General features: G+C 52.2%; 1 protein-coding gene across 4 annotated transcripts in view; it reads right to left on the reverse strand.

Moving 5' to 3' along the window:
- The window catches only part of Rdx (BTB/POZ and MATH domain-containing protein rdx), a 30228-nt gene extending 23088 nt beyond the window's left edge, over window positions 1-7140 (reverse strand). For 3 of the 4 annotated variants that reach the window (XM_076795269.1, XM_076795268.1, XM_076795267.1), the window contains exon 1: window positions 6191-7140. In XM_076795269.1, coding sequence (XP_076651384.1) covers window positions 6191-6303 — 113 coding nt within the window. In that variant the 5' untranslated portion in view covers window positions 6304-7140. The remainder of the gene's footprint in view (window positions 1-6190) is intronic. The other variant, XM_076795270.1, reaches the window with a different exon arrangement.
- Between the last annotated feature and the right edge of the window lie 14532 nt (window positions 7141-21672).

The raw sequence follows: 21672 nt of genomic DNA on the forward strand, positions 1-21672 counted from the left end.
CACGGATAGAATACTGCGAAACGGGCAATTGTTTGCAGAGTCGGAGCGACAAGTTAGCGCCGGTTCGACACGGCCGTTTTAAACGATTCCGAACGAGAAGGTTGCGATTCTAGAGGTTGACCCCGGGCCCGTGGGCTGCGAGAACCGCGGGGGGGACGGAAGCGAGCCGCGCGCTCGTTACATAAACGCGCAAACACGCAAATAGGTAAAGGTTAATTCGCGAAGACGGTTGAATACGAGCGAAGCTGCAAAAGCGTTACGCGTGTACCGTCCCCGGTCCGCCGCGATAATTGCTCGCACCTGCCGAGCAGAATGAATGAAACCGGCCGGAGGTGAGAGCCTAACCTCGGCTCCCTCGTTAACCCGCTACGTAAACGGGGCTTGGACTCCTAGGAAATCGACTCTCGTCGATATCGATCGTTTCGAATCACGGATTTGTCGTTTTTCCTGGTACGTATGCGTCGCTAAATCGTTCCGTTCCTTGCCATAAGCGAGTGGCTCGAGTTTCTTCGCGACGAGACACCGGACACATTGTGTTCTTAAAATATACATTTTCTGATGGACGCGTCAAACATACGGAACATGCATTTTTATCGGAACGTCTGTCACTGCGTTACCGTAAACCGGTTCGCGCTTCGGAAAAGCTGATTTGAATGATTGCGACGAACCGTCCGACACCCCGACACGGACGTTGGCGTCATCCGCTTCGGCCGAGTCTTGAATACGCAACGCGGGACGACTCGGGATAAAAATGTACTACGCGGCGAATAAAGTTGCGCTTCCCCGCCACGATTAGTTGCAAAAGAGATAAATCTGTACGCGGATATCGGACTCGGTGTATAAAAAGAAACGACGGGGAGCAGATCTTCGAAGCTTCCGCAGGAGCGCGACACGAGTTGTTCGTCGATGATCGAAGTGCAAGCGAGACGACGCGACACGCGTTTCTACGTGAACCTATGAAAAAATATTCAGCAGGAAAAAAGCTCGATTACACCCGACAAAAACTCTTCTCAAAGACAATTTTGTATCGACAGGAAATCCAGGATGCTAAATTGCACGGAGTGAAACTAGTTTACGACAGTCGTGTATCAATTTCGATATCGGTATCGGTATAGGACGTTTTCAATCATCGATCGTAGGCTCTCTCGCATTGTTTCCACATGCTTCGGGGGAAAGGAGACTGTCATCAAGGACGAGAGCTTTGCCTCTGAAATCGGTGCGTGTGCGCGAGTGTGAATCGCTCTATACTAATTTACGCCGATGCGAAAAGGATCTGGGTCGAAATAGACACTCGGATGCGGATACGGGTACAGTGAATTCTCGATTTATGTCAACAACACGGGTCTTGCCAGCGTCATGTATCGTCCAGGAGACATACCGTGTTATGTTTACGCTCTTCGGCGTCCTCGGCATCTCGGTAGTGGCGATAATTTTGCGACATTTATCGTCCAGGTCTTGGCGGCGTATATAGAGAAATCACTGTACTTACGGCTACGGGAATTATTCGAGAATTCGCGGAGAAATATCGAACACCGTTTACATTACTGTAATCCGGCTGGTAATCGGCCAACCAGTACACGAATGCTGTTGCGTTAATTAAATCTGCTTATTAGAATAACGTGTTACGCTCGCGTTTACCTATCGGTACACCCTCTGTTTGCCATCGCGATCGATACGGGGACGATTAACGGGACGGGGCGGGAGCGAGCGCGCACCAGCGTCTTTCCGTCGCCGTGTTTACAGACGAAATTCAACCGGGTGAAATCATTCGCAAAATTGGCGTAATCAATTTCGTCCAGCAAAGCGACGGAAAACGTTCGGCGCGCACACGATCGGAAAAATATTTACTGCGAGGAGCACGCGAGAAGCTTGCGTAATCGCCGTCACCGCGTAATTTAAAGACTTCGCCGCTCGTCTCCCCGGGTTCGGGTTCGGGTTCGGGTTCGGGTTCGGGTTCGGGTTACAACTACATACTCGCTTGTCGACGGATCGTTCGACGGACATACTCGTCCCGCGACTTTTCTCGTCTCGAGCATCTTCTTTGTCGGCGATTGAAATATGTTCACGTTCACGGGAAAAAATGTGAAAATCTTATCGCGAGGTTGCGATAAACGTGGAAAATGCGTGGAGCTGCGATCGGAAGAACCGGGATTCCCGGAAAATTACCAAACGAGAACGGAGCGATAACCAAAGGCGGAGGGGACGATCGATGGATCGTTAGGAAGGAACAGGTGTGCTTTATTTCAAGACAACGGTTACGCAGAAGCGATTGATACAAGTTCTCTAGCCGAGAAAAGTTGAATATTTAGCACGCGAGCAAGCGTGTGCGCACACGCGCATTTACACACACTCGAGTAAACAGCAGCAGCCAGCGACCACACGGCCAACAATGATAGCCGGCCAGCTGCGGCGTGGTGGGGACAAAGGACACCGACATTCAAAGCGATTTCTGGCTTTGTGTGTTCTCCCTCCCTCCCTCCCTCTCCCCCTCCACACGAGCAACGAGAAAATATTATGACGCAAACACGATAACGGCGCAGAGGCAAGGTCGGGGCTTTTCCGATTCATCTAACTCGACAATCAGCACACGTTATGCTGAAAACTTTTATGCTCCCGGGTCTTTAACGAACCGCTCAACTTTATCGCCCGCCGTGCTCCACGCGCCTTTACGTGCTTATAATTATGGCGACGGCTTTTAAACGCCGAAGCGACAATCACGAAAGAGAAAGAGGAGAGAGAGAGAGAGAGAATACTCTAGAATATTCTGTCGTATTGTACACGCGGCGCGCGATTCGTTAATTTGATCGATGGAATACACGTTTTGTCGTCGAACATCGCTTACAAAAATTGGAATGACCTTGGCGCAAAAGCAACGTCAATTTTTCACTAGAATCGTATTCGTCGAATGAAAGAATTGTTCGACTACCCCGGTCTCGAAATTGAAATTTCCCGGCTGGTTTTCATAGTCCAACGCCGAATCGTGTTTATTCGTGCTCGATCGAGCTCGCACGAGCGTCGATAAAGCAAGAAAGTTTCTCGGGCCAATGAAGCGACAGCACGAAGGTCGCCTCGAACAATTAGCATAACTCGAAGCGAATCGCTAGTCGATCCTTCGTCGATCAGCGTCGATGGAAATCACATTAAACGCTTTACGATGCGAATCGATTGATTCCCCTGGTTGTTTGCCGTATAACAGATGTCGGTCGAAACGTTTTTCATGACGGCACAACGGGCGCATTAAACGCAAAGTTAATCGGAAGGGGTCTCGCAAAGAAACGTTATCGGCCACGTAAACGCGATGGTGATAACTAGATAGACGGGGGCTGGGGGAGGGGTCGCGCTATTACGAAAAATCGTGTAGGCGAGAATTAAGTCGACGCGTTAATTGAAACGTTCTCGTTCCTATCGAGAAACAAATCTTCCGCAGGGTACTCTTAACGCCCAAAAGTCTGCTACGATCGAAATTTCAATCGACAATGCGAGAAATTGTTTACCGAAAATCGGTTTACGGTTTTCCACGATGCGGTCGGTTCTCGATGCGCAATTTCCGAGATATCATATAAAATTGCGTCTCGACTCGAGGATTTCGAATGTAAGTCGGCGTAAACGGAGAGGCTTCCGCAATGCCAAGGTTATGGGCGTACAGGTGAGGGGTCCCACACGAGCGATCGCGACCGGCGTTCATTAAATTACAACTATAAAGTCGAAGATCTGTTTATAGCCTCGTGATTCATCGGTACACCCGACAGCGTTTCTCGCAGCAGGAAGTAATGACTAATAGGTTCCATCGAGGAGGTCTTCTGTGCACGGTGCACGGTGCGCGCCCATTCTTCTTGACAACCCTGCCCAACTATTCTATCCGCGTTCGATTACCGTATCGTATCCTTTCCGTGTTAAGCCCTGCGAATACTTTGCTTCCCACCACCGTCGCCACAACCTTCCAAATATCGTGAACCCTCCTATAACGCGGAACAAAAACTGCTATTTGACTTGCATCAAATTTCATTGAGCTTAATCCGATTTATACTAATACCGAACTGCGTATAACGCGTTGCGAATCAATCGTGCTAAAGGAGGGTTGACTGTTCGCGCCCCTCCCTTCGAGACAAATTTAAAAAACGTGAATACATAGTACACCAATGTATGAATTGTTAACAGATTTTCCGAAGGCATTATACGAGTCGAGGTAGCTTCTAGGAGACCCGAGACTGGTTGGAAAAACTCATTGCCAGGTCCGTCACGATTCGATCGCATACGAACATAAATATGAACCGCGAAGGCTGTTTACTAGCCGCGTAGTATCGTACTGATAAAAAAAACCACCGACACGGAGAAAGTCATACGAAACGGTACATAACCGTCAACGAGCAATAACATTTATACCATGGTCTTGTAGGTTAGTTAATCGCACGCTACGTTCGCGATGCTATTTCATTGATAGCGCGCAAAAATAGATTCGAATATCTCTTATCGTTCACGTAACAACAACAACAACAATAATAAATACACAGACGAACGAGTAACAGAGCGAGAATATTTGTTTTACAGCTTCCCAGTATACGAGATTTACTTGCGGTACGATTTCGAGGTCTGACCCGACTCCGAAGTCGCGCCGAATCCTAACCTCATTTTTGCTGTCGCAAGATATTTCGAATATGCTGTTCCAACACCATCGATGTATCGATCGACTCGAATTGTATTCAAATATCTCTGTCGCATTCGCCAACCTAACCTACAACGATTCCACTTTCGAAACGATATTTTATTCAGCTTGGCGTTCTCTTTTCGAAATCTACGTCTCGACGCTGTATCGTTCGATTCGAGAACCGTCGTTCGGATTCGTTTCGTAAAAGTACTTTGATTTAAACAACGCTTTGCTTCGTTGATACTCTATCGGGCTCGAAGATACAGATGTCATCTGGCATTTATTGGCTTGTTTGCTCGAAGAATTCTTCTCGAAACGTCCAAGGAACGTTAGGGGGATATTAGTTGTTGTTGTTAATTGGTCGAGTAAATGCGACGTTTGAAAGTTCTCGGGGCCTGTCTGTAGGGACATGGTCACTTAGGTAGGGGGCATGGACGCGCGGAGCGACATCGGTGCGTGCGCGTCGAAGAATTTTCGTTGGCCCGACCCGACCCGACCCGGCACGGCACGGCACGAAAACCGAAGCGACTCCGAGTCTATGTCTTGTACGTTCGAATTCCAACGGATCATATTCACGGTCAAACGTTTCAGCATAAAGGCGGATTGTCGAACCGTGACTGTGCCCGCATCGGACTCGGAAGGTCGGCTCGCAACGTAAAAAGGTGTATTAACCTTGACGTCTCTTACCTTCGCCACGCAAGCGACTTGACCAAGAACTTTCAAACTAATAACGACCACCGGTGGTGTAGGCATCGGCGACAAAACAACGGAAAAACGAGTGTCGTCGTCGTCGTCGCATGTTATGCGAATTCTACGTACACCCCGCAACAGTGTGAATCTGTTAAATCAGTGACTATAGCCATGGCAGGGATGGGTCGTTGACCAGCGCGCACTCTATGGCAGATACCGGCATCTGCGGCCGAATACTTCAAAACAAAGGTACACCGGTATCGCCGCGAAGAACAATCGCGCGATCTATCGTTGCGATGCGACTCCTGTAAACGATATCTTCGAATTCACCTGCTACGCTTGCGACCGGAACTCGTCATATTTTCAAAAACCCCATACCGACAGAAATTGATTTTTCGGAGCAAGTCTACGGTTTTCGAGACGAGGGGAAAAAATCGGAGCAGAAAATTTTATAGTCTCCGGTTTCTCCTAGATCGCACCACATACTGCTCGTTTCACCGTGCTGTTTTTTTCTTACCACGATTGTTTAATCGTAGCTGTTTCGCGAGAGAAAACGTCAATGAATCAGGGGGCTGCGTGAAAAGAGTATAGCTCTCGTAGTTGGTCTAGATGTCGGATCGATAGAGCCACTTAATAGAACGGGAAACAAGAGGAGAAGAAAAACAAATGCTGCTCGATCAAAGACCCACCCTGGCAGCCGTAGCACAACGTCGAAGCTCTTGTGTCGAGCGTATGTGTATGTATACGTACACGTATATGTATATATAAATATATGTATATACATAGATAGATAGAAAGAGAGAGAGGGGGGGGGGGGATAGAACATAGAGTATAGATAGAGAGCAGAGTACGTACCGCGCCAGCGCCATCCTGACATGAGATAATCCAGGTCCGGTAGGTGTCGAGAGCAAAGTATCCAGATCTGGAAAGAACGCTTTATCGCCGGCACTAAATCCCACTGGACACATGCGCGTAAATTCCTGGTCCTCGAACACACGAGCTCGTCATAACTTCCGCTGGTTTTCGGAGGGGCCTGGTCGTTCGAGGAGCCTCTCCCGAAAATTCTTTGCCGTCTCACTTCGATTTTCTCTCGGCGTAAACTTGTGGCGTCCTCGCGCCTACGAAACGTAACCAGGGATATGTATTCTCCCTCGGTCCCCGGCTGTCCTCGGACGGTAACTCACTGTCACTACCGCATTTTCACTGACTTCGTGTGTCCACCGCGAGACGAAACAGGCCTTCACGACAGTCAATTACGACAACGACGACGGTCGAACGGAACGACAACCGAGAATCGACGGACGCGCGCGCGCGTGTATGTGTGTGCGCTCTCTCGACGGAACGGTCTCAACTGTGTGCGCGTATATACGTGTACACGGGAGAAAGAGATAGAGACGGAGACGAAGATGAAGAGAGAAAGCGAGAAAGAGACGAGCGTAACGGCGCACGCGATAACGGGAGAACAGAAGGCTCGCGATCCGAATATGCTGGAGCTCTCGTGTCAGCCAGTCTGACTGAATTTTGACTCGCGGACGACTAGAACCCGCAGGTAAAGCTTTTGAAGCCTGCCTGCTCGAGTACACAGATCGCCAGTCACTATTCCAACTCCGATCACGGCGCTGGCTCGACTGAGTCGAGAGCAACTGAGCGTCCGGGAGTCCCCACCCCGGCGACCGCGGCCTCGTGCGCTCTCGCCGATTCTCGGCCGTCCCCGCGGTCGCTTCGGAACGCCTCGTGCCTCGCCGCGACCTCGTGTCGTCGCTAGAACGATGCCTCACCGCTGCGCCGCCCCGCGCCACCCCGCGCCACCCCGCGCCGGGTACCCAAGGCTTACTCCGTTTCCTCCACCTCCTCCTCTTACAGGAAACCAACTACTCCTCTCCGTTCGGGAATGCACGTTTTCTGGTGGCATGCTGCTTCGAAATTATACCAACTAATGCTATTGTAACGTAACACACGTCGTACCGCTGCGTCGCGCCACGACGCACCGCGACGCGACGAGACGCGACGCGACTCGGCGACCGTTCGACGAGTGCTCTCTGACATTCGTGTCCTCTGACAACCACCGGAGGAGCTTAATATAGCGACGTGTAAAAATATTCAATGATTCTTCCGATATTTACGATGCTCTCGAGCGTTCTATGGGAAAACGATCTCGACGAGTCGTTTACTGATCTCTCGTTGCATGTTTTACGCACGTACCTCGCGGCACGTGCATCCGTTCCGACGATAAAAAGAAAAATCCATGAAATTTCAGAATATTCTCTTCGTTCCGGAGGAATCGGAAATTTTCCGTGGGCGCGAGCGTACGTTCGCTTATGCATACGGTTTGCAAATGTTAACTTTCAAATTTTCCAAGGAAACAATTTCGAAGTAAACGGGGCTAACCTGTAGAAATTTGTTTATATAAACATCCTCGGTCGACCGATCGACGCGTCTCGGTCTCGGTTCATGGGTTTCCACGAGAACCTTAGGCGGATGGAACAGAATTATTCATGCGGTTAGCGATGGTATATCCGAGGCATTCAAATCGGTATAGGAAACGCGTGAACGTTTACGAATTCAGAGGTATAACGCACAATCGTTGGGACGTGTGAAAGGTCTCCTCTCTTTCTCTCTTGCTCTCTTGCTCTTTGTCTTTCCCCCCATGCACGCCGCGCCGGTTGGATATCGGTGCTTTCATGTCACCGGAAACGGAGAACAAGCCTCTGTGTTCGTCGAATTACATGAAAAAGAGGTCACGAAAATGTTTTATGGGTGTTTAAGGTGGCCTGGGGTCGGCGTCAATGGGACCGTGACGTCGTGCCGGAATCACGCACGACGATCGTGACATTGTGAGAATAACCGCTCGCGAAACTAATACAATAACAGGGGCCACCGCAACAAAAGACGTTCAAAATTGCCCGTGAAGGATCCCATCGACCTACCGTCATATTTGATATCGTTCCTCAAGATTAGACGCTTGCGGAACACGTGCGAACATAAATATCCCTAGAGTAGTCCATTAGCCACACTTCCAACATGGATGCCTCTTTTTTCGTCATCCGAGGAATCGTTTAGGAGACAACAATTTGTTAAAGTGAACGGACAATGGAGACTACGTTCTCTCGGTTACATCGAACCGATGCAAAGCGAATTATCGACAGGCAGGTTCCTTCCGTTTTCAATTTGAATTCCGACGAGCCGTTACCTCTCGTCCGCCGTATTCGCCAAGTTTCCGTTGTTTAAACCTAAGCGGAAAATAATTGAAAACCGTATCTTCCGAGTTTAGCGGATCGGTGGAGCTCGTGTTTTTCACGGTACAATGGGACTTTTGTACGAAGAAACTTGACTCGACGCGGATTAAACGTGTTTCGCAGCGATCCTTGGTTTTCGGTGGACAAAGGGACGCGACTGGTTCTCGAGGAGAGCAGACGCGCCGCTTATGGGAGGCCGAAGTGTCTCTTCCACGGTGACAACCGGATCACAGCTGCCACCGCACACGATTTCCTCGAGAACCGACCCGGACGACTCTTCGTTTGTGTTTACCGCGTGTCCTCGAAGTTAAACAGACCCTCTCTTTGCCACGACAGAGCGTGTTCGGGGAGGCGTCGACGCACACGGTTACAAAAGTTTCCAGAGGCCCAGAGTATTTCCAGGACGGTAGAAGACCACCGATTCGGTACTGTTACACCGTTTACGGGCCGTTTTCAGGCCGTTTTACCGAATTCGGAGAAGGGTTCTTACCTGGAGGCCCGAATTCTTAAGCCACCTTCTCGGGGTTTTCGAGTTGAAACGACGTTTCTGACATCGATTCCTTCTGCTCGAATTAGCTTTTAATCGATCGGTAATCGTGTCGGCAGTCGATGCCGTCACGAGCAGCGATGGTCCTCGAAAGGGACACCGGTACACACCATACATACATAGGTTCCGAATGATTTGTCGCCGTTCTTCCGAGCAATCGTGCCCGTGAACGACACGCCAAGGAAACGTGGTCGACGCGGCGATGAAAAAAGTACAGGGAGAGAAGAATGAAAAGCATAATAGAGTTTACATGGCACTCGTCGCGTGCTCTGGAGCAAACGAGACTCAGGGACGTTTTTTAAGGGGGTCAAGGGGAGCCTGCGCCCCGGGGCCGTCCTTGTTAACGCTGACCTTTACACCTCGAAATCGGGAATTTCAAAATTTCTTGCAGAAAATCCAGTCGACCTCCCCCCCCCCCTGTTGCCTTTTCTAATTCTCGGAGATTCGCATCGAGATCTTAGCCTTCGTTGAAAATATTAAAAAATCGGTTATCGGGATCGGACGAATATTAGCAGCGTCACGAGCACGATTTTCCGCGGGTTACTTTGGGAACTGGAACGAACGGTACGCGGCACGATTCTGCTCTTTTCAAGATGACATCCTCACCGGATTTCCTCGATAATTTTCCAATGGAACGACAGGCGAGAAAGTCGTTCTCAACGCGACGCTTAATTTATGGACGCATTACGCCGCCGCCGCGAATCAGCGTGCGATCCATGCAACCTTAAACTTGCATCCGTCCATACGATTGCATAAACTGGCCGGAGACGCGAACGCGGTTAATGGAATATATATCCTGTTATCAACGGGAATTAAAGAATCAATATTAGGAGGATCGCTCGCGGGAGCCGTTCGCCTTCGATCACTGCCTTCAATAAGCAGAGACAGTTAATCAATGGCTAGAAAATTAATGGGCAATAGTTCAGAAGTGGCTAACGTGTTTGCAGTTTTCCCCGAGATGAATTTTGGAACGCGTTCGAAGCGACCGACCACGGACGCGTTAAGAAGAGTACAAAGGAGCTTGCGATCGAAGCGGAAAACCGGCTTCATCCCTCCTCGGTTTATCCAACTTCGATCGGGCCGCAGTCTCCCGCAACCCCGCGAGCTCGCCGCCGAATCATTTTCTCCCGTCTATGCTAAAATCCCTTCGCGAGTGGTGCACGCGTTGGGGTCCAACCCTCAAACAGATATATCCCGTCGCGAGAAAGAGAGAGAGATTCCACGGATGAAATACGAGGGGAGGATCTGTGTACGTGTACGTGTAAGCGTACGGAGAGTCCGCCATTAATCGACGAGTCGCGCGCTACGGTCGGTTCCGCGTTAATAGATCGCCATCGCAACAATGAAAAATAAAACAGTTGGCCGTCGAACGGGCGCCTCGCTGCGTGCAATTAACACCGGGGACTATCGATGATCAACTCGTCGACCGAGAACGACGTGTTAACTCGCGCTTCGTTTCGCTTTCCAGCGACTTCCATGTCTTATTTGCCGCGGCGATGGCTCTCTGTACAGTGAATTCTCGATATATGTCAACAACACGAGCTTCGTGGAGTATACCTCGCGGTAGTGGGGATAATTCCGCGACGTTTATCATCCGGGCATTCGCGACATATATAGAGACGTCACTGTACTCGTATCAATTCTTTCACGTTCGAATTTACAGCGACGAAAGGTTCGATCGCGTAAATTGTTGACGGGTAAGCAGTCGTTTCCGGGCATGTTCGACCGCCGTCCTGAACTGGGCGTTCATCCATTTTCCTCGAATCCTGGCGACCGTTCTCGGTTTCGCAGCGTTCCTCGAAACCAGTCTTTTTCCCAGCGAACTTCCCTCTGTAGCGTCACCGTCGGCGCGGCCTTCACCCGCGCTTTCGTCGTTTTCCGATTGATCCCGAGACGCGAATTCCCCGGCCTTCGTCTTCAGTTCCTGACCCCTGATCGCGTTCAATCGTTTTCTGCCGTTCTCGAGCGAAATCCTTTTAATCACCTCGACCAGGTAAATCACTCTCGCCACCTCGAAAAACTTCGGTCTCGTCGCTACCCGAGGAAGCGTCGAGGGATCGGTCCAACGATCGGACCCTCCTCGACGAGAAACCCGGAGTGGTTTATTGACCCAAGGATAGCCGAAAGAGGGGCGAAAGGAGGGACACCGAAGGGGGAGAGAGAGAACCGTTCATGCTGGAAAACGACCGCGTTTAAGAATTTCAAATTCTCGTTCGATTCGCTCGCCTGAGCGCAAAGTGGTGCGCTCGTTTCAGCGTCCACTAGATTCCGATCGTTTTCCCGGCTCGTTCCCTCTCTTGCCGTTACGGCGGCGGCGGTTCTAGCCGGCTGCGGGCGCATTCTCGGCGCTACGTTGCGCAACGATTTATAGAATCGAAGTAATAGAAATCGATCCGAATAAAACGTATTTGGCCAGCAACGATCGGCCGACGGCCGAGCCCTGACGTAACCGCGAAATTAATTCAGCCGGAGCAACAGGCTCGCTTGCTCGTTTGGTCGCTCGCGCCACCGCGAGCGTCTCGGCGTGGAAAAGTTAAGCGATCGCCGTCCAGTGTCATTTTCGACCCCTGGAACGTACCTACGGATCGATCGTCGGTTTCCCTCGTTCCTCCGTCGAAACAGAGCTCTCGCTGCTACGTATATCGATTCGCTTATCTCGATCACGTGTCTCAGATCGTGTGTCAGAGAGATTGTAGGTCCGAAACTGCTCCTCCTGGGGACGATCCAGGGTGAAAAAGGTGCTACGCGTTTCTGCAACCGTTCCGTCCCAGGAAGCAGCTTGTCGTCGTTTATTTGCGACGGATCTCCGAGGATCGTAGACCGCAGAAGCTGGAAGGTGGAAGACACGGTAGAAGGCAGCGCGACGAGCCACTGGCGCGAAAGATGTAACACACGTGCGGCGAAGATAGGCGTCCCCGGGAAGACGCTAGCCGGCGACTAAACGGCGACGATTAATAATTCCCGCGGACGTATGTATGCCTGTTTGTTGCTGAAACCGGAGATCGCCTAACGCGTACCGACACCTTGGCCCACAAGAGGGGTTTGACCCCATTTTTATTGCGGACGAAACGCGTTCTCCTCCCCTCTATCCGAGGAACAATGTCATTGGTCGCTAATGGATTAAACGCGCGTGGAACAACCAGAACGAGAAGGACGGAAGCACGGAGCGAGAGAGAACGAGGAGGGACCGGGGAGGGACCGAGAGACTTTTCTTTCGCGTTTTAAAAGTTATTGCTCGAAAGCACGGACTTGCCGTGACTCATGGACCGCCGATGGACCCGTTAAACGCTCTCGAATTTACCCGACTCGGAACCATCGATTCTCCGGTCGCAACTTTCTTCCGAGGAAGTCGAACCAAACACAAACTCGTGTTCTACGACTTCGTCGGCTGCGACCGATTGAAAAATTCTCGTTTGGACGGGCGACAACGGGTCCGGGGCCTCCAACGAAAGTGGATCATAATGGAAACGAGATGGATCGATCGATCCGTAGCTTCGTCTCGCGCCGAGAGTGCGACACACGTTCGTCGTTGCGTACAGAGTGTGTGTCCTATGAGCTCTAACGGTCTTTTGCCTTGACCGAGTTGAGCGAGGTCCGTGTCGGATCTCTGTCTTGACTTTGACTCCGTTTTATCGTAAAAGTCATTTTCACGATCAAACGGTGAGCCTCGAGAGGCGGCGCGGCGCTGAAATCCGCGGCGTCGTTCAAAGCACGCGCGGCAGGCCGATGGCTAGAGCGAGAGAGAGAGAGAGAGAGAGAGAGAGAGAGAGAGAGAGAGAGAGAGAGAGAGAGAGAAGCGGAAAAGGGAAGAAAAGAGGAAAATGGGACGGACCAGGAAAAGCTTCGCCTAAGCAGGAGCTATCGATCCTTTATTTACGGGCAGAACGGCGCGATCCATCTGTTTCTATTGCACTCTCGAGATTTCCTTTTTCCTTGGCTGGCATCGGCTCGTCTCTTGGATCGCCTCCAAGTCCAACTCGCTCTCAGGCCGGTACTCGTGTGGTGCTCGCGATGCTGCGCCGGCCTGGCGTTTCTGAATCCTTAATGCGACCTTATCGAGGTCTTCCATGAGGTAAACCGCCGCTAGAGGAAGCGAGGAAGCGAGGAACCTCGAACTGCGCGCTCGAATCTCCGCATCCTGTCCACGTTGTTCTCTCTTTCCTCCGGAAAGATTAACCGGTGTACGGATAAGACTCTTTTTTTTTAAACGCGACCTCCGAACCTTTCGGACCTTACGGTTCCCTCGAAGGACACAATGGATCCGATCGAGATCGTTCTCAAAGACCCATCGATTCCTCCGAGTTCCCGAGAGCTTCTTGGGAGGATGGGGTAGGGTGTGTGTGTGTGTGTGTGTGATCAGCGAGGAATTTTTTGAGCCGCGGCGCGTGTTTGCGGACGATTTCGAACAGGTCGAAAGCCGAACGACCGGGAAACTCGCGGACGGCTTCCGCTTCGAAATGAACGGCGCAGAGGCGACCGGGCCCGCGAGAGCGGCTTGGTACGCTCGCGTACGCGTTGGTATACATGTTTATTCGGCACAGCATGGCGTGGTGGCGTGTGGCATAGGTGGTAGCTTCGTTCTATCGACCGAACAGCAAGCTCGTCCCGTGACCTGACCTCGTCTGAACCCTCCATTCCGCTCTGCCTCGCTCTAACACAATCGCCAACCGCGTAAACCCCTCCTTCTTCTCCTTCTCCTCCCTCGCCGATCTCTGTTCCTCCTGCCCACCCTTCCTGGTCTCCTCTGTTCTTAACACCTTGCGCGCAGCCACAGCTGAAATCCAGCTTTACGCGAACAAGCCGAGTGCCTTCTCGCCGCTTATCGAGCCGATCGCTTAATAATTTAGAGGAGGCCCTGTTTCCACCGCTCGCGCCACGGCGTTCCCGAAAACCAGCTTTTTTTCGCCCTGTCGCCTCACAGGAGAGACAGCAGTCCCGTTTATCCCGCAGGTTCCCAAACGCGCAAAATCGATGGTGACCGGATTCGCGTAGGACGTTGAAGAGGATCTGACGGAGAATGGAGAAAATTTCAAACGGCCGGAGGAAGAAGGATCCGTCCATCCGTAACGCAAACGATAGGTAGAAACACGTGGAAACCGAACGGAGCAGGGATTTTGGAGCGACGATGCGCGGTCCGGAGATCGGAAGATCCCGATGGAGCCGACCAAGTACGAAGAAGGGTCGGACGCAACTCGGAGGCAACCGAAGATCTATCGGTACAACAGGATAGAAAGTTTTGGACGGGCACCGGTGGCCCAGGGCGAGCATGAAGCGGAATATAAAGGAGCGCGTCGGGGGCTCATTGTTCGTCGCTGTCGTGACACCCGCGTTAGGACAGCGACGACCGTAGCCGCAGCCGCGCCCGCACTCGCGTTCATGCTGGCGCGCTCACGCTCGCGCCAACGCAACGGTCCGGATGCATTGAAAGCGGTCTCCGTCCGCGTCGCCCCGGGCACCAACAATGCATAATAATGCTGGAACGGGCCCGTATGGATTCTGGCTCCGGCGTCGCTCGCAAATAAGCCGGCGACAACACCGGAGGACCTAAAGAATACGTGAAATGGAAAACGGAGAAAGTTCCCCCCTGCTCGGCCGAAAGCGCTCGTAAATTTGTCCGCCGAAAGGACTACTCGATCGAACCAGCCTAAACGGAGAACATAAAGAGAGCCAAGGGGAGAACTAACGTGAATTTCGCGAGAGAGAAAAAGAGAAAAAGAGAAAAAGAGAGAGAGAGAGAGCGGGGCAGACTAGGGTTCTTCGGTTTCTGTGTGTGCCGCGTTTCGAAACGCGGTGTACCCACCGAGACACTGCCGATTCGATTCGAGCGATTCGAGCGTTCCTCGCGAATCGCGCCGCTACAATTTAGAGCAGACTTGGAAGTCGAGCCGATCTGCTAGCTACCCCCTTCACTCGGTCTATTTGCACACTTTCGGCGAGGTATGCGTCCGGCTCGCACGCGATCGCCGCGAGACCAGTCGCAATCGCAGCCGCGGGATTCGAGATCCTGCACGTTGGCCAACCGGATATCGAGACAATCGAGGACTCGAACGTTCTCGCAACTCGAACGAAACCTGTTCGATTCGGGACGCTCGAGAAAACTCAAGATTTTCGAGGTTCATTATCGTAAACCCACGAGACAATAGCCGATCGTTGCTACGTTTCTTTTGAATTTGCTTTCACCGTTGTCGGAATGCGAGAGCCGATCGCCGATTGTGCAAACAAGAGAAATCTTCGAATTAGAGGCGATCCGGCCGGGACCGGGAACCCGATTCCACCAACGAGGTAATCGATTGCTGGTATGCAGCCTTGTACGCGAATTCGGATATCGGCCATTATGATTCGAGAGTCATTGCCGGCGACTTTGATTCATCCTTAACCCCGTTTCCCCGAACGACAGAAATTCTCGGCTAATTTCTGGATGAAACCGTAATTAACGGACTAACCTTAACACTGTTTGCTCGGTCTCTCTCCCTCTCCCTCTCTTCCCGTGCCGCGCGCGCGTTGTAACACAGTTCGAAGCGATTCCTCACACCCCAGCGCGTTGGCGCTACAACATTATAACTTCGTCTCCCCGCGTTCTTGTCCTTCGAAGGCAGAGCTCCAGGCGGCCGTATCGGTGGCGATCGCTGGTATCGATCGAAACACCGATAATCGAGCCGAATTCACGGATGGAAAAGCCTGTGCACGCGTTACCTCGAGGAAACGAAAAGATCACGAAAAATCGAAAGATTGATCTTGCTCGCATTTGAACGCGTCGGGTCGCGTCGCGTCGCAAATTTTTTCCTCCGGGCTTAGCGGCGCTCAGCCTTCGCTGCGTCCGAACCTTGGGACACTTTCATGCCGAGCCGACGATCAATTCCATCGATTATCGACACACCGAGGTTAAGGTTAGTCGCGTCGCGTCGCTTTAGGTCGTTCGAACGAGGATTGCGGCGTGACCGCTCGCGGGACCGGCCCCGCGACTTTCGCAGCTCGTATCGATTTTCGGCTCGATACGCGCGGAGGCTGATCGAGCGACACCCGATTTCACCTTTCGAACCTCAAATTCGTTGCTCGTTTGGAAAACCCACGGACACCTTGTCAACAATTTTTATGCCAACGTTTGTCCGAACGTTTCGATGAATTGGTAAGCGTTGGATCCATCGTGGCGCGACGAGGGATCGCCTGTTCGCTGAGAAACGATCGGTGATCGAACAGGAAACGTCGGAGGTCGCGCGTTGGGGTTAGGCCTCTTCGTGGGTTTGGCTCTTCGTCCTCCCTCTCTCCGCCGCGTCACTCGATCTCACTCTCCCCCTCACCCTCTCGCTCTCTCCCTCTCTCTTTCTCTCTCTCTCTTTCCATCGCACGGTATAGAATGGAGCAGTGAGAGGTGCCACGGCACAGGACGTCCTCGAGTTCTCGTTTTACGCGTCCTAGACGACCTCACCGTCGAAAATAACCATTTCGATGGTCGCTACGGGTGTGTACCCACGCCTTACCCGTGTCCATTATGCTTCCCTGTCCGTATTGATCGAGTACTTGCGCAACCCGGAAACAATGCACCGGACGTACGTTTCAGGCTTTCTATGGTTTCCATGGGTTTCCCAGGTCCTTTCGGGCCAACTGTTGCGAGCCTACGAAACGCTGCCGCGTACCCGGAGAAACCAGATCAACGAGACGGACGATCGTTACCGCGCATCCTCGATTTTTTTTTTTAAATAAATCCGTCCGTTGGGGTCGGGTGTGTTGGAATTTATTTTTGTGAAACAAATAGACAAAAATAATCTACTGTACTTTTTTAAAAAATTATTTTTGCCAAACAAGCGTTGTATCTGTGGCAATCTTTCCCCAAATTTTCAAACAATTTCGTTGGATAGTTTCGTTTTTGCAGATTTTTTGCCGCTTGTTGGCCATTTGACACCACTGTGCCATCGCGGCTACGAGGGAGCGACGCGCGACGTCGCTCGTCCTCGGTTACGTAAACGCGTCGTCGCTAATATCGATGATCCTTGCTTGGATCGGAGCTGTCGAGCGGCGAGCAGTCCCCTACGCCACGGTTCGAACATTTGTCAGCGCGCGGGCCCGTTTCCGTTGCACGCCGAATGGAAAGTTCTTAGAAAGTGACGCGGGCGTCTCTTGTTCGCCGTGTAACCGCGCGAACCGAACCACCACGTGTCCAAACTGTCTTAATATGGGATGACAAGGCTTCCAAGACGGCGTGTACAGCTCGCTTCGAAACTTGCCGCCTTGGACGAGCGCGATCGATCGAGCCAAGCTCGATTCGAGTCTTGGCTCTTAACGGTTTCGAATCTTTGACCGCGTCGACCGTTTCGGGAACCGATAAGATTGCAAGGAGTTGAATAAAAAGAGATGGTAACACTCACGCGTCGACATAGCTGGTCCTGTTCAGGCGACGGGGCCCGAGCGGGGATCAAACGGGGCACATCTGAAACCGAGAAATCAAACAGAAGGTTATTAACATAGTAGGAGTTGTTTCGGGAAAAGAAAGAAAGCAGGACGCCCTTTATGCCTGCCGTTGCAACCAATTTCCCTTCGTTTCACCGTTTCATGGCCGGGGTACGGGCCAATGGAAAGAAAGAAGACCGGCTCTCGTGCCGACTGCTTTCGATTGTCAACCGCTGGTGCCCACGGTTGGCGAAGTGAAAATCACGCCGCTAGAGAAGCTGAAGGCAGAAACTTTCAAATCGCCATTCTACCCGGCCGGCGCGCTTTTCACTGGTCGCTTTTCACTCGGCCGGTGATTCACTTTCCTCCGGTGGGCGTTCGCGTCTCGACGCTCGGCCGTCTTCAAGAAAAGAAACGAAACGCGAAAAGAGAGGCTCCTCTCGTGAAACCATGATTTTCCGCGATCCCGACGATACGTTTTCGTCGATCAGGATCGCGCTGGACCGCGGATCCTCGCGCGTTCGCGGCATTCGAGTTTAAAATGGAAACTCGCTTTCGCTGCTCGGACCTTCGTTCGGCTCGGCGCGATCCGAAACTCGTCAAAGCTAAGCGCTGTCCTACGAAACGAGGACAACGGAAGACAACCGATACGAACGGTTCCCTATTAAAAGTTTAAACGGACGGTGGATCTCGAGGGAACCCTCCGCCGAAAGGAAGCGGTCCGGCGAACTGAACAAAAGAAGGATCCTCGCACAGGGTCCGACAACGTTACCATAATCTCCCCCATTGAATCTTCGGCGGAGCTGTTAAGTAACTCGTGGCACAACGGCGAACGCTCTCACGAACGGTCCACGAATGCGTTCTTGCATATTCGTTTAATTTTGTCGAAGGTATTATCGACGTCTGCCGGAGCTAGGGTAAAGGGTGAAGCGGACACGCGGGGGCGAGGGAGAGCAGAAAAGAAAGAGGAAAAGAAAGAGGGGGGCCACGAGGGCTCCGCAGAAGAGAGACCTGAATACTGCGTGTGGTACCGGATGGCGCGAAGGCAGGGCAGGGCAGGGCAGGGGGGAGGGGAAACGATTTGGACAGCGACGGCCCTGAGCCACTTGCCACAGTAGGTCAGCTCTCTTCACCACACTTCGCCTCGTTTTTCGAGCCTCCACTATACACGCGGTGAGGATCCTCCATCGCTCTTCGACAAACGAGCCCACCACGGATTCCTTTTTCCGCCCGCACTCTCTTTCCCTACATACGCAGCTGCGTATAAATATAATTGCTCCCGTTCGCGTTATCGTGGCCACGGTAACGGGGTTCGCGCTCTCTGCTCTGCTCTCCTCTGGATCTCCTCCGGTCTCCTCTCCTCTCCTCTCCTCTCCTCTCACCTCTTCCAGCGCCACCGGCCCGGTCTCTCTCTCTCTTTCTCTCGTTCGCGGTTCCGTCGCCCTTTTGCGATCTTTCCTCGAGCACCCGTGTACGTCCGATCGAATCCCGAATTTCGTCACCGAAATCGCGCCGCTCTCCGATTGAACGTCGCCGAATCGGTTTTCCATCGAGCGCCTAAAAAACACCCATTCGTATGGGATTCGACGGAGCTGGCCGGTTCAATTTCTAGAAATTGCACGAGCGTTCCAGCAAGAAGCAACATGCAGTTTTCCATATTCATAGGAAACGGACGTAGCCGGGTGCTGGAGGCAGGCGACCCACGTGCTCGACAGCCGACGCGACGCCGGGCGTCGTTCGTCGCGAACCGCGTTACACAATGCCTTTGTCCGCGCACGCTGTACGGCACACGTGCGAACTGTGAATTGCAAATTGATTCCTACCAGCTCCGGCTCGATTGAGACGCGTTGCCGTTGCCTTTTTCGCGAGTGCCACTCGGTAAAACCTGAACTCGCCGATCTCGAGAATCCCCAGGGAACCGTTCGGAACGGGTTCGACAGGGATCTCTCGAGGTTCCAGGTCCAGTTTCGAGACCCGGACTGGATCTATGCGCGCGAAACTTTCGAAAGAATCCCTCGAGAAATCCTGAAGGTCCTCGAGTGGGTATAGCGAATTTTCGATATACAGTCGATAACACGGGTCTTGCCAGGAGACATACCCTAGCCTTGTTGCGTTTACACTCCTCGGCGTCCCAGGCCTCTCGAGCTTCGGGGTATACCCCGGCGGTAGTGGGGATAATTCCGCGACGTTTATCATTCAGACCTTGGAGACATATATAGGGAAATCACCGTACTCGCCAGAGTCCTGTGTGAAATGGCAGTCCGAATTCGTGGTCGACCGAGTCTGAGGTTAACTCGTTGTCCGTTCCGAGGCGTATCGAGCATGCTCATCGCGCGGTTCGAGATTGGCCTCGATCTAACGAAGAAAGTGTATCTGGCGAAGACCCGGCGAGGCTACCGCACCGGCACGGCGAGCGACGATTGTTCGCCCACGGATCCATGGATCGTTCGTTTTCGGGGGCGCGTACGCCGAGTATTATCGACACCGACGATGACGGCCGAATGTTAATTTAATCGAAGCGAACGGCGCAGCCTGTAATCGGGACTTATTTATGGGAAACCAGTTTCGGAACCGGCGACGCCCCGACTCCGGCCCTGCCCCGGTCCCGATCCCGGTCCCGGTCCCAGTCAGAGTCCCATCGAACGGGTCCTACTCCTTAACTCGATAATGTTAACGAGGACCAATTTCGTTGTAGCAACGATAACATTGACGCGATCGTATCCACACGACAACCGTAGCCGCGCACACGTACAGCCCCGCTACGGATTACGACGACAGCCGTAACACCGACGACGGCTAACGTGTTCAAGGCCCATCGAATCGGCCCCCGTCCTTACGCAGCGTCGAACCACGTAATTATTTACCGAACCGTCGCCCCGGAGATCGTCCTTAGACTTTTTCGGATAATAACCGCCTCGACGGCGTATAAACGAATCGTCAATTTCACCGTACACTTTCGTTTTCTCTTCGGTAGTTTAACCTTCGTACGCTGTTCGGATCGATAGAGCCCGAAAAAACGCATCTTTGCTTCCAACGTTTACTTTCGCTTGTCCGTGATTCGACTGAACGCTTTACCAGCCGGAAACCTATTAATCGGCTTTTTAACGGCTGAGCTGAACGTGGAACAAGTTCCATCAGTTTTCCGATACATAATCATTTCCGAAGAACTCTCTGTATAAATTCCGTTTACCTTCGAGTCGGTAAATTTGCCGGTAGGTAAAGTGTTCGTTTTCAAAGTATAAATAGTGTCCCAATTTGCGGATCGGTGCCGCAAGGGTTAAAGGTGAAAGACAGGATACCCGGAGAGAATCTATCGCGAATAGATGGGTATTGGGTGAATCCGACGTTAAACCTTTCGATTAATTGCCGTTCGACCGGTCGCGCATCGACGTCTCGTGCAGCCAGGCTCTAGCCCCAAGGACCACCCGGTCGGCCGATCTCTCTGGCGCAACGGCCAAGGATGATCGAGGTGCCGGACCAACGGAGCCAGGGGATTGTTCTCGAATTGATATCTCTCCGAATCGATCGTCGGATGGCACCTGGCCGACCTAGTAGTACAGTTAGACAAGTGGGAGGAGCGGTATTAACCGTCGCGCGGCTGCTAGGATCGAGGTTAACGATAAGTCCTCCGCATCGCGAGCTAATAAACGTCCGCGAAGAGAACGGGGAGAGAGAGAGAGAGAGAGAGAGAGAGAGAGAGAGAGAGACGGCCGAGGAAGACGCTGCATCGATTCGGAAAAATTCGCGATGCAAACTCTCGGGTTCTCGATCCCGTCGAAACGATCGACGGATCCTCCGTCGCGTCGGCGGGGAGCCTCGTTACTCGAGTTTCCGAGGCTCGATTTTCTGGAGGATGACGAAACGAAGAGTTTGATGAACGGCCAGGTCAGGGGAACTCGACGATCGTCCACTTGAACGTCCACTTAGGTGGGTTTCTTTGTAAACGGTCTTGCCGGAGGCACGTGGTCGAATCGAGGGCATTAGCGTGTGTGGCAGAGCGACGCAAATAATTAGGATAGTTGCGTATCGTTTCTATAGGCTTATTGAATAATGGCGGTGGCAAATTGGTGTGATTTGCGGTCGAGCGAGGCGACCGAAAAAACACGTCTCGTCCGCGATTCACGCGATTCACGCGATTCACGCGAGGAGAAAAAAAACGAAGGCGCTCC

Source organism: Halictus rubicundus, chromosome 10 (assembly GCF_050948215.1).
Source record: "Halictus rubicundus isolate RS-2024b chromosome 10, iyHalRubi1_principal, whole genome shotgun sequence".
In the NCBI taxonomy this organism is placed as follows: Eukaryota; Metazoa; Arthropoda; class Insecta; order Hymenoptera; family Halictidae; genus Halictus; species Halictus rubicundus.